This window comes from Hylobates moloch, unplaced genomic scaffold (assembly GCF_009828535.3).
Source record: "Hylobates moloch isolate HMO894 unplaced genomic scaffold, HMol_V3 SCAFFOLD_7, whole genome shotgun sequence".
NCBI classification, from domain to species: domain Eukaryota; kingdom Metazoa; phylum Chordata; class Mammalia; order Primates; family Hylobatidae; genus Hylobates; species Hylobates moloch.
In genome coordinates, this window is record NW_026652282.1 from 29322986 (window position 1) to 29336558 (window position 13573).

A 13573-nucleotide genomic window follows, 5' to 3' on the forward strand; every position below is an offset into this window, starting at 1 on the left:
AGATGAGCCATATTTCTTAGATGTATTTTTCTGTCCAGTCAAAGCATTGATGGTGATTCACAATTATTTTCCATGTTATGGCTTGTGTTTCTGCCCACATACTATTCATATTTCTCCTCCTGCTGATATAAACCAAAAAGCACAACTTCACTTTGTCTCCTGACTTGCATTCATTTTTTTCCCTTACCGTCACAGAAGTTTTAGTTTCTGCCTTCATGTCCTAACTACAATTATCAGAAAAGTTGATGGAACTTGCTGTGCTTGACTTTGAGTCCTTGTAAAAATGTCAGTAAATCTTTTTTGCTCTCTGCAGGTTGCATTTTTCAATCAAATTAATTAGCTTATTCATAGAGAAGAAAATCTTCTGTTTTCCCTATGCCAGTTGTCTTCTTGCACTTCCACAGTTGGAAGTTGTGTGTTTTTCTTCCCTCTTCCATACCTCCTACCATCCCAAGTGTATTCCACAGCATTAAAACAAAATCATTTGGCGTACTCTTCTTAAGGGGTTCTAACAAAACCACATCAATATTCTCTTGTTTTAATCATTGTAATTATGAAAGCAATGGCACTTAGTTTTCAAATTTAAATCTTATAAACATTGGTAAAGTTTTGTAATTGACCAGTATCAGCACGTGCCAAACTCGTTTGTGACTGGAGATGTGTTAATAAACTTCTTTAGGCCGGGCGCGGTGGCTCACGCTTGGAATCCTAGCACTTTGGGAGGCCGAGGCGGGCAGATCACGAGGTCAGGAAATCGAGACCACGGTGAAACTCCGTCTCTACTAAAAATACAAAAAATTAGCCGGGCGTGGTGGCGGGCGCCTGTAGTCCCAGCTACTCGGAGAGGCTGAGGCAGGAGAATGGCGTGAACCCGGGAGGCGGAGCTTGCAGTGAGCCGAGATTGCGCCACTGCACTCCAGCCTGGGCGACAGACCGAGACTCCGACTCAATCAATCAATCAATAAACTTCTTTATTGTATTAGCTTTTACCCCATCATAAATTTATGTCCATGAAAGCACCAGAATTGGAGAGAAAATACAATAGCAAGGAAAGAATCAGAGTGTGGTTATGAAGGAGAAAGAAAGGAGGAAGTATCTGTATGGTTATTTTTCTCACATTCCTTTGTAAGCATATTTTTAAATGTTGCAATTGTGAAAAAATAACTGTAAAGGTAATTCTAATCATCCTGCTCATACTCCCTTATCCCCATACAAAGGACCCACAACTATACCCTTTGGGAAAAAAAATGAGGGAAGCAATTAGAAAAGGCTGGAGAAAAAAGGTAAAAAACATCTATGAGGGTCAGTTTTGGTAGCTCATGTCTGTAATCCCAGTACTTTGGGAGGCCAAGGTGGGAGGATCCGTTGAGGCCAGGAGCTTGAGACTAGCCTAGGAAACACAGCAAGACCTCATCCCTACAAAAAATTTTTAAAAATTTTAAAAATTATATATAAATCATTATAAAAAATATATGAAATATAATTATATATAAAATTATATAATACTTTATCTAGAAAATATAAAATTATATATAAAAAGTGACATGGTATGGTAGATTAACTGACAGTTCATCATCTTATTTATCACAATAATCTTTCTTTACATTTTATAGTAATTTTGCATTCACAAACTAACTTTTTATACCCTATCTCACCTAGTATCTTTTAGAAGTATGTCAGCCTCATGAAACTATTTCTGTTTTACAAAACTATAGTAGAGAACATAAACGAAAAGTATATTGCCCCAGTTCACATAAGTGTTTGAGAAAGCAAGCTCTTATTCCTTAGGCAAACTGGAGAGGATTTTTACATAAGTGAGAAATCAGGGCACACTATTATCTTTGTATTTTTAATATTTCTCGTTTTGTATAATTGTTGATGGTTTATGGGATAAATATTATTTCCTAGATGCAACTTGTATAATAGTAACTGTAGGCACAAATCAAAGATGTCTATTTCCAAAGGAAAAAGCATTTTTACTGTCAAAAGAAAAAAAAAAGGAACTAAAACTAAACAAAGAAGTGGTTTTTAAATTAACTAATTGGATAAGATACTAGAGTATACTTTTATCACAACTACCACCTGGTCTAAGACACTACTGTGTCTTAACTGGCCAGCATCACTGGCCTAATAACTGTCCTCTCTTCCTCCAGTGGCCTTACTGATAGGTTTTCTTGACCTATCTCTCTTCTACATAAAATCTGATAGCTTTGTTTTGCACTTGATCTAGAATTCAAAGCCCTTATTCAAAGCCCTGACCGGCACTACAATATGTAATCAGTCTCCTACTTATATTTCAACCCCATCTCAGACCTCAGCCATCTAACTTACCACCCTGCAACTCTCCAGGCCCCCTGGACTTTTGGTTCCTCCAGCAAGCCAAACTGTCCTTATTTTAGGGCCTTTGCGTTAGCTGTTCCTACTCCGTGAACTACACTTCCTTGTGATCTGCAAATAGTGGTACCTTCTTGTCGTTCAAATCTCAAACTAAATGGTACCAACTTCCAAAGTCTTACCTGGATCACAAAGTCTAAATTAGCCCCCTGAACCATTCTCTATCACATTACCTTTTAATCTCTTCAAAAAGTATATTCCTATCTGGTATTTTTCTTGTGTTCTTTTTTTTTCTTGGCTGCCAGCCTCTCCAGAATATGTTTCATGAGATCTGGGGCCAGACCTTGTATGATCATTATTGAGTCTCCAGTGCCATTAACTGTTTTTGATAATGTATTCTATTAATATTTATTCATATAAAGAGATATATATGTATATTATATATATGTGTGTATCTCACAATGACTATATATCAAATATAATCTGATTGTTGCTATTAGGTTGGTACAAAAGTAATTACAGTTTTTCCCATTACTTTCAATGGAAGAAAACACAAGTACTTTTGCATCAACCTAATAGTAAATATGTTGGTAGACAGGATTTAAAATTACTAAGTGTAAATGTTCATAGATTTTAGTGATAATCTTATCTGTATTTACAAGAAGTTTTTAACTTTTGTTATATCAACTTAGAAATTATAGCATAGCTTTGGATATACTTAATATGCCTAGACAAATGTTAATTATCATCTCTCTAATCGCTAAACCAAGGCTTAGGCAGGAAATAATGGCTTCAGACCGGATCTATCCAAACCCCGTCTTAGGTAGAGAGAGAAAAGAAGTATCGATGAATCCATTTTTGATTACTAGTAATCTTCTACTTTGAAGTAATCATATATTTAGGAAAAAAATAGGTAATGCTCCAAGTTGAAGCTAATCATTGATAAGACCATGATAATGGAAACTGAACAGGTTATAATTTATTTGAAGCATTAAGTAAAACCTAGATTAGTTTTTTTAAAAAATACTGACAATACCCTCTTTTCATAATCACGTTTTTTGTTTCCTCCCAAAAAATCTTTCAAAAATCAGGTTCAGCAAAGTTTACATAATGCCTTATCTCATTAGAATTTAATAGGTTTTATGCATGAACACATACAAAGTTAGTGAAAGTGGCAAGGAAGACTGTTATTTATAAACTCTCATATTATTTCTGAATTTGTGTTGCTCAAATAATGCTTTGTATATTCATTTTTAAGGAATTTTCCAGAAAAGACTATGTGATAGAAGTGGTTACATGTACGTGTCTCATTTTAAAAACTCTGTAAGATGTTTTAGCAAAAGCTGTATCAGCTAGAAGGCTGTCTTTGCCTTCTTGATAATTATTCTAAAAGCTGTAACACGTACCAAAGCTCCTGAATCTTCCCTAAGGACAAACTAATTTTTTATGTCAATCTCAGCTGGGTGGTAATACTGCCATTTTAGCATTTCCATTCTCTAGTGGGATGAGGATGAGGAAATTACACGCACACACGTCTACGTGTCTGTCATCCTTCACTTAATGGCAGATATCCCTTGAAAGGGGGATTTTTTGAATGAACATCTTTTTAAATGTTAGAGTCACAGATAAAAGACTTATTTTATGTTTCAGATAAGCAAAGAAAAAGTTGCAATTTTAATTCCAGGAGGAATTCATATTTTGTGGCAACTCAATTTCACACAGCAGTTAATTAACTGATTAGTATGAATAATTAATGCCATAATGTTAGTCTTATTGAAAATGGGGAGCATAAGAACAATGAGAGCATTTAGCTTCCAGGAGAGGATGGAAAAACAGAGTGCACAAAGGAGAAGACACTGGTGGCTATTATGGCAAGGGCAGTAAAAGAGGAGGTCGGATTTTCAAAACTTTCTAATTTTATTTGAGGTTGCTTTAAGTTCCACAGATCACTGCAAATCGAAGTTCTAACCTGAAGAATGTTGGCATATGACCACAGTAGGCAGCTTATATCGTAATATCGATAATAGATGGAGTAAATTAGTGGACCTTGTAAACACTGCGGGGTGGGCAGACTCAACAGTTATAATATGATTATTGTACCTCTCACATCTAGAGGTAGTGACAATCATCACCGTGATCACAGCAGGCGAATAATATCAATATGCATAGACTAGTATCTCCTGGCTTGGAATACATATATAGTTATGAAACCTCTATCTTATATGTACCTTATTTATTCGTTCAAAAGCCCTGAGCTTAAAAATGTGTTTTTCCCCTCCCTAATTTCACACTATAATTTAGTACTGGAATACCAATCCTTCTAGCATGTCTAATGAGTTTCCTTGGTCCTATTTTTAAAGCTTTTAATCTTCATAAATAATAGTTAAATAAACTTAAGGCATATGGACAATTTTTCTAACTTAATGTATTCAAATCCACAGTTGGCACTTCATTTCTTTTCATTTAAAAATAAATCTATCTTGTCTTGATAGGCTTCACATGAATATACACACCTCACAATATAAATCACAGCAACATATCCAGAATGATGAGATCTGCTTGTTACCTTTATAAGAAATATATCATTTTTCAGAAATTTCTCAAAACCTCGTTTTTATAAAGTCAATATATATTCTTAAGATAATTCACAGCCATACTGTATTTGAATAAGAATTTCCCAAAACGTTTGAATAATGTTTTTCAAGAGGATTTCCATATATAGATGAGTAACTCTTTAATATTTTCAAGGGCTTTTTCTTCAGAAGAGAAGTTTCCTTTCAACTGTAGCTAATAGGTGATTTTATGTACATAATCTCCTGTGCATGCTTCTGTGCCTTTTCTAGTTACATTTTAATTTTTGGAGGAAAACATAGAAAATAATAACTATGACAGAATTTTGGCAACTCTTAAAACATAGTTCTGTAGATAACAGTGCATCTAACATCTACTCTTCTAGTTATAAAAGTGAAAACCAAAATGTTATTTCCATGAAAATCCAACCACAGCTTCCCTTGAAAGAAAGCTGTGTGCCTTGGGAACAAACCGAGAATCGTAACTTAACCATCAAACCACATCAAAATAATCAGAAGCTTCCAAAACTTTGTTAGTTTTCTTAATTAAAAACAAATAAGGACTTACTTGCTTTGTTTTTCCATGCTAGCCACCCTGAGGCATTCCCATCTTGAATTTAGGAGATTCATCTGCTCTTGTACTTCAGTTTCTTCATCTTCTGATAATTTCCCTGTTCCAATCAGCTTACTTCCCAATTGTAGAATATTACCAACCCGACCCTGATGGGCTGTCAAATCCATCATGTACCCCTGACAAAGAAGGAAGTGAACAATTGTAATTAGAACTCTAGGTAAATCAGTGTGGTTTTGAGTTTTATTTGTTTGCAGTTTTAAACTTGTGGCCCATTTAGATTTATATTCCCAGTAAAAGGAATTTAATTCGCATTTGCAGAATCCCAAAACCACTTTTAATATGAATTAAGGAAAATTATCTTAAGTCAAGTTCTTCAGAAGCAGATCCCGAGATAAGGATTTCAGTGCAAGTGATTTATTAAGGAAGAGCTCCCAGGAAGTTCTGAAAGGGAGCTGAAGATGGAGGGAAAAGGACAGGGAAGGGAAAGAAGCCAAACAAGTGTAACATCTCAGGAAAAGTCTCCCACTGAGCGAAGTTAAGGCCAATACCATACATCGACTCAGGAATGTAAGTAATGCCTCAGCACTGCCTTGACACAAGAGAAAGGAGTTGGGCTTTCATATTCCTGTTGGCCAGATAGAAATGCCTTCAATGGTTGCTCTCCAAAAGAGAACTTCAAAATGTGACTGGTGGAATCCCAAGCACATCATAATAACTAAATTTCCAAAATGCAAGGATGTAAGAGAGTAATTGAGGAAAAAGGATGACTTGCCATTATAACAAGTCATATGTTTCGTTTTGTAAATTAATGTTTTAGTTTACCTCATGAGTATGAAACTGTTCTTTCACCACTTCCACATCATTAGAAATCTCTCCTTGTGCTTGCAATGTGTCCTCAGCAGAAAGAAGCCACGATAATACTTCTTCTAAAGCTGTTTGGTAACGGTCCAGGTTTACTTCACTCTCCATCAATGAACTGCCAAATGACTTCTCTTCAGGAGCTTCCAAATGCTGCACAATAAAATAAATTGGGTGTTACACAATTAATGTCTTTGCGGACTGTTCCAGTACATTAAATGATAAATCGAATGAAATATTTAAAATGCTAGGACTCTCCACCTGCATTATCAGACACAGGAACAGCAGATACAGACAACGGTGAGCTTTCATTTTAACTTCCTCATGCATACATCAATTTTCAAATAGCAGTCAAAATCCACACCAAATTAATATTGTATTAAAGCTCTTCTAGATTACTGGAAGGAGTAAATTAGTATATCATCTCATGTTGCTTTTTAAATGCTATAAATATTGATCTGTAGGAATTTTCCTCAATTCTTATTTATAATAACTTACACATACATTATCGGAATTATATTTACATACCTTTGCAATGGCATTAAAGGAAATATCTCTTCCTGAGAGGCCCTAGGTAATATTTCCAAATGTTTATAGACCAGTAAAGGTATCAGTAAGAAAACAAGCAGGTAGGGGAAAGCAAGGCAAAATTTAGAAAGAAAAAAAATACCTCACCCACCCATCTAAAATTTCTAACAGCATAATGACTTCTATTATTCAGCCTTTATTTCCAGAAGGCCACGATTTAAATAGTAAAACATTATCTTAGGAGAAGTAAAATATGAAGTATGCTTTACCCAGTTTAATGAGCAGGATATTAACTGAGATTGCAAATGGTTATCTTGGAATGTCTATCTGGATCCTAAAGCCAAGAGCAAAGTGTACAAAGCATCCATAATTCTAAAGAGAAGATCCAGGGTACCTGTTAAAAAATTGCTAAGAAGTGATCACAAAATAGGTCTCACAACCCTTAATCCACTATCTAGCTTAAAGGTGTGTAAGAGCAAGCAAGGAGGTCGATTAGAAAAACCTGTTGAGAAAGGCTTCCTCTGGAGAGGCTAGAGTGCTCTGCGAAGCTCTAACTTCTCCCCATCTGAAGCCAAGTAATAGAGACAGGGTGGTTCACACGACCTCTAAACCTGGCCATATGTTTGAAGAGATTTGCATGCTATGGGAACCATACTCTCAAGTGATAGGAGAGGTTTCTTGGGATAACCTACATGTCTGCTGCATTAACCTAAAGGCATCTATCAAGGGCAAAAATTTGAGTAAACTAGTAAGTTTGCAGAAGGTTTTGCTTTGGGAGGAGTGTACTCCTTGTAGGTCGCTGGGCTTCAAAAATCCTGAGAACATGCTCAAGAGGGATTTTGCTGAGGTCAAGGACATAGGCATACTATTTATGGAGGTGAGCAGAACAAACAAATATTGGAGAAATATTTGTAGAGGAATCTTCTGCATTCCACAAATATTGCAAGCAAGCACAGGGACCCCTAACAAACAGGGTTTGTAAAGGAACCAAAAAGCAGGGTAGAACAACAGAAGCTGTTTGGGGGATTCAATAATCTCATCTAGAGAAAACTCAACCTTTGGTGGCTTTCCCCTGGTGTGTATGCGCTGCATTTCCTGTCCTTGTCAGTTCTGGGACTTAACCCACTAAGCTGCCAGCACCAACTTTGTTGTGCTCTTCTGATGAATGCTCAAATTTTGAAACTTTAATATTTTAAATTTCCCCAATTGTTAAGTCCTTCGAGATGACAAGGCGAGTGGCAGTTATTGCTATGGCATTCTCATCAAATGATGCACTCTTTTTCCAGTTTATATAGAAGTGGCAGAGAGAGGCTATCCTGGTAAGTCAAAATCACCCAACTTCATCATCTCAAAGAGGCTAAGTGCTCTCAAAGAGCTATTTGCATGGGACCCTTGTCTAAGAGTAAGGCAATTTCTGAAGGTCTTAGGGATTAGAACTAGTTCCATGGTGTATCTCTTCTGTCTCAAAATACTATTAATAATAACTATCAAAATCAGCATTAAGGGGGAAGAGGACATAAATGCAGCCTGAGAGATGTGCACAGGTGGAACCAGCTTCATGTTTCTGCAACCTGAGCAGTTGCACAGGGCCCTGAGCAAAGAAGAAACACACGCCTCTATTATCTGCTGATACTATCCTGAAATTGTTAATAATTTTATTTTTGAATTAGTGTTTTAGAAGTGAAGTCCACTGGGCCATGAAGGATGCACATGAGCAGAGGAGACAGGTGGTGTACTAATGTGTATCTGTCCTATTTGCACATAGCATTTTCAATGCCCTAGAAGAACAGAAGTCTGGTGAGCTCACAGTAAGTTTAGTAAGATTCAAAGAATATGGCATAAGAGTGTTATGTCTATAAGTGAGTAAACAAGGTTGTGGGCAGCCCTGGGAGATAATGCTTCCTATCTGAAACAGACCCGGCTTCAAATTCAGAAAGAAGGCAATTCTTTCAAGAAAATACAAACGACCAAGAAACCCTGTGATATCCTTTCCTACTCCTGTTATGTTCCTATATGAACCAACCACTTATGCTAAAATTGATGATATAAAAAGAAAGGGAATCTTGTGACTTTGGGAAAGTTACTTAGCCCTGCATAAGCCTTAGTTTCTGCTTATGTAAAATGGGAACAATAATACTTCCATATTAAGATCGTAGTAAGAATTAAACAGTGCATAATACACTTGACAGAGTGACCTTGTATAAGAACTAAATAAAGTATGTTATGGCTGTAATTATTATCCAATTCCTATGTATAGATAAGAAGTGTTTTGAAGCATAAATTGCCCCAAGGTTGCCTTCTTAAGTCACTATTCCGGTTTCAGGAGATGGAAAATTACTGTCGAAAATACGCCCCCAAAAATGTGTAAGAGCAAACATTATTTAACTCTTTTTGAAATCTGAACCTCAACCTAGCTCGTATTTAAGAGTTCTTAAAAATCATTAACAATCTTGAGTTCAAATAGTCTTCTGCAAACGAAGCATTATAAACAGCACTAGTACTCAAGTAACACAACAATATTTTACACTGTGCAATTTGAATCAAAATATTAAACACTTTATGATTTATTGATATTTACACAGGATTGAATTGTGGAAGAAAATATGAAGGCGTATCCTTATACTCAAGGACATGACATCTAGTACTCAAATTCTGAAACTAAACATTTTGTCTGAGGATGTGCATAAAACAAAAACATTTCAAAGACAGCCTTCTTAAAGCTAAATTCAAATCTGAATAAGCTATGCAAAATTTTATATTTATATCCATCAATTCAACTATATATAGAATTATAACCAAAATTTTAATTTAATATCTGAGTAATTATTTATCTAGATAGACTATTGTTTTTCAAATTGTAAGTCATAATCCATTCATGGTTCATAAAATCATGTTAGTGGGTTATGACTAGGAATATTTTAAAATTAAACAGAAAAATATTAGTCTGTGTCACTTATATAATACTAAGAATTAGTCTCAATTTTTGTTTCAGATGTGCATATGGGTTTATTTAGATCTGTACATGTATATATGTTCTAAGGTGAGATTAAACTTTCTTCTGCAGTTTGTAAAACAAAATTGGAAATGGCTCTAGAATTTCAGACTAAGCAAACTGATGAAAAAAGAAATTTGCTTGAATTCTACATTTGTATATTTTCCATAGAGACCTTAAAATAAAAGACATTTTAAAATAAAACCATGTTTAATCTGAGAATTTGGAAATAAAGATATATAAAGAGGCTTATGCTTTGTTTCAGCACCCCAAAATGTTATCATCATCACAGAATTCTACATTGCAGCTAAGCTGGAGATCAGTTCATACATGTCATGGCATCAAATGAAGAGATTTTCTAGGAAACTTGATTTTTGTTGTTTATAGATCTATTCATAAGAAAGATAGACCCCAATCGTTTCATGAATGAAGATGCCAGTATCATCAACTGGAACTAATTATTTTTCCCTATGCTTCAATCCTATTTTGTCTTTATCACAGTAGTTTATGTTTCTCTTCAGTACCTTGGGCAAATAATGATTACGACGAGAGGCATAACAATGAATGGATGAAAGGATTCTGTTTTTTTTTTTGTTTTTTTTTTTTCCCCCCCAAAATTGAGTACACTCAAATTTATTCAACGTCATCCACAGAAGTCAGAGGCTTAATTACTGCCTGTTAGATTAAGGAAGTATTAGATATTGTCACCTATGTTCCTTGAAGACATTGCTCATTAAAAAAGGTGGAAGAGGATGGGCACGGTGGCTCACGCCTGTAATCCCAGCACTTTGGGAGGCCGAGGCAGGCGGATCACCAGGTCAGGAAATCGAGACTATCTTGGCTAACACGGTGAAACCCCGTCTCTACTAAAAATACAAAAAAATTAGCCAGGCATGGTGGCAGGTGCCTGTAATCCCAGCTACTCGGGAGGCTGGGGCAGGAGAATGGCATGAACCCGGGAGGCGGAGCTTGCAGTGAGCGAAATAGCGCCACTGGAGTCCAGCCTGGGAGAAACAGCGAGACTCCGTCTCTTAAAAAAAAAAAAAAAAAGGTGGAAGAGTGGAAAGGAGAAAGGTAAAAAAAAAATGAGGGATGATAAATAACTGTTTTAGTCCAGCAATGTCTACAAAACTCTCTAGACACTCATTTCTGGAGACAATTTCTAGTCATAATTTCTAGTCGTAGAATTTCTCTGACTAGAAATTGTTCTAATAAAGTAAACAGCAATAGCCTTGATACTTCACAATATATAAATATATTTTAAAATCCAGTTAACTATCTGTCTGATCTTGGGTATTTAACCTCTCTGCATCTCAGTTACTCCATAAGGTTGTTGGAAAGATTAGATGAGATAGTGCATATAAAATGCTAAGCACATTCTAGATCCCAAGAAATGCTCTGCAATGCCTGTGTTTGGGGGCCAATGTTCACTGAAATGGCAAATGATTTTTATGAGGAAACAGTTCAATGAGCTCTGTGTGTTTCTGGAAGCAAGATTTGGGCAATTCAAACTGAGATAAGTAATCAAGTGGCTACATGTAGGTAGTGAAACCAGCAGTCCAGGAAACCACAAAGCTCTTAGAAAAAATAGCTGGGACACTATGAGAGGGCACACTATATCACTGAGCAGTTTTATGTCACTGATAAAATGGACTTATTTTTGCAATTTATCTAAATTCAGCCTTAAAATGTGATATGAGTTTTAACCTGGATCAAAAACAGTTTTATTGTTCCTGAATGCATAAATGCTTCAAGAACATTTGGAAATTTTATCATTCTTAGTTCATTTAAATGTATCATTCTTCTTTTTTATGGAGTCTAAGTCAATGCACGGATGGTGAATTTTTTGGTGTATTCTATAATCTTTTTACCCCTCAGTAAAAGATTACTTCTCAGATAAAGGATTACAGAGGGATAAACAAGCAGTTCTTTCACAAAGTAACAGAAGAGCAGTTCTGAAGAACCAGAATTAGTACTTGGGAAATATTCTTGCCACATTTCAGCTGTGTTTTCTCACAGATATAACACGTAAACCAGGGAACTATTCAAAACATAAAAATGAATACTGAAGTGATTTATGAGAAAGTAATCCATCATGCAACACTGCAAATGACATTGAATCTAATGACACTATTAAATAGGTAATTTTTAACATTGATAGGGCCTGAAATTCAGTTCAAAGTTAAGCCCTAATGAGGATATACGAAAAATCATGGCCTACTGTTAGGGCAACAATAAACAACAAATACAACTACTACTACATATATAATAGCAATAACAACAGCTGCCATTATTTATTGAGTAATTAGTGTCAGTCAATTTGATAATCACTTAATATGCATTATATCATTTTTCACTACAACAGATCAGGGTGACAGAGATTAGTAGGATGAGGAAATGGAAACAGAAAAATTAGGTGACTTGCCAAAGGTCACAAAGGTAACTGGTGGTTCTGGGACTTAAAACCAGGTTGTCTGGATTCCAAAACACATCTTTATCACAATATGATCAATCTCTTTTAATGAAGAAAATGAATTAAGAGTCTAAGTAACAGCACTTTTGCAAAATATCCTAATATAACTTATTTCTTCTGTTTTTTTGAGATGGAGTTTTGCTCTTCCTGCCCAGGCTGGAATGCAATGGTGGGATCTTGGCTCACTGCAGCCTCCGCCTTCTGGGTTCAAGCCATTCTCCTGCCTCAGCCTCCTGAGTAGCTGGGATTACAGGCACACGTCACCACACCCGGCTAATTTTTATATTTTCAATAGAGACAGGGTTTCAACACATTGGCCAGGCTGGTCTCAAACTCTTGACCTCAAGTGATCCGCCCACCTTGGCCTCCCAAAGTGCTGAGATTACAGGTGTGATCCATGGTGTCGGGCCCTCATATAACTTCTTAAAAATAAGTCAAAGTGTATTTTTTCTTTATTTCCACAACTTCAATCAATGGTTTGGAAGCTACTAGGAAAATACCATGTCTTCATTATTTGCTGAGTAGGAAATCAAATGTCAAGTCTAAATAATGCATGCAAGTCACAGACACTGATATCACACTGAGGAAGATACCAGAATACCAGAAAGACAGCAACGGGATACAGCCCAGATGGTAGTACAGACCCGGTAAGTCCTCCATTATCCATGATTTCCTTATTTCACACTGCATGTCTATATCAAAACATCTCATGTACCCCATAAATATACACATCTACTATGTAGCCACAAAAATTTAAAAAATAATTTTAACAGTTTTTTAAAAACACAGATACGAAAACAGGAAAAGAAGTCAGAAGACGCTGAGCAAAAATTAAAGCTAACAAATTCTTTCTAAAGGAAGGCATGTGTCAAGTCCACAATTTGAACTCTGTACCTTCTGTTAATCCTATGATTTGCCTTTGATGTTAAATGTGAGCAAATTTAACACTCTTCACTATTGCAGAACCACTCACAGAAATGCTACGTTGTGCCTAGATGCTCTGTTCAAGAAGACAAAAATGGGTATCATATGTAGACATATGTGGGTATTTTAGTTTTTAAAAATCTCATTCTATAGCCTATTAAACAAAACGTTCTACAGCCAAAAACATTAATCTTTTTATACTGGAAGTTCTAGGGTACCTGTGCACAACGTGCAGGTTACATATGTATCCATGTGCCATGATGGTATGCTGAAGCCATTAACTCGTCATTTAGCATCAGGTATATCTCCTAATGCTGTCC

General features: G+C 35.9%; 1 protein-coding gene across 1 annotated transcript in view; it reads right to left on the reverse strand.

Moving 5' to 3' along the window:
- The window catches only part of DMD (dystrophin), a 2251240-nt gene that overhangs the window by 1555904 nt on the left and 681763 nt on the right, over positions 1-13573 (reverse strand). Inside the window, exons 10-11 of the mRNA XM_032756167.2 lie at positions 6301-6489; positions 5473-5654 (exon numbers count right to left, since the gene is read on the reverse strand). Of these exons, the coding sequence (XP_032612058.2) occupies positions 5473-5654; positions 6301-6489 (371 nt within the window). The remainder of the gene's footprint in view (positions 1-5472; positions 5655-6300; positions 6490-13573) is intronic.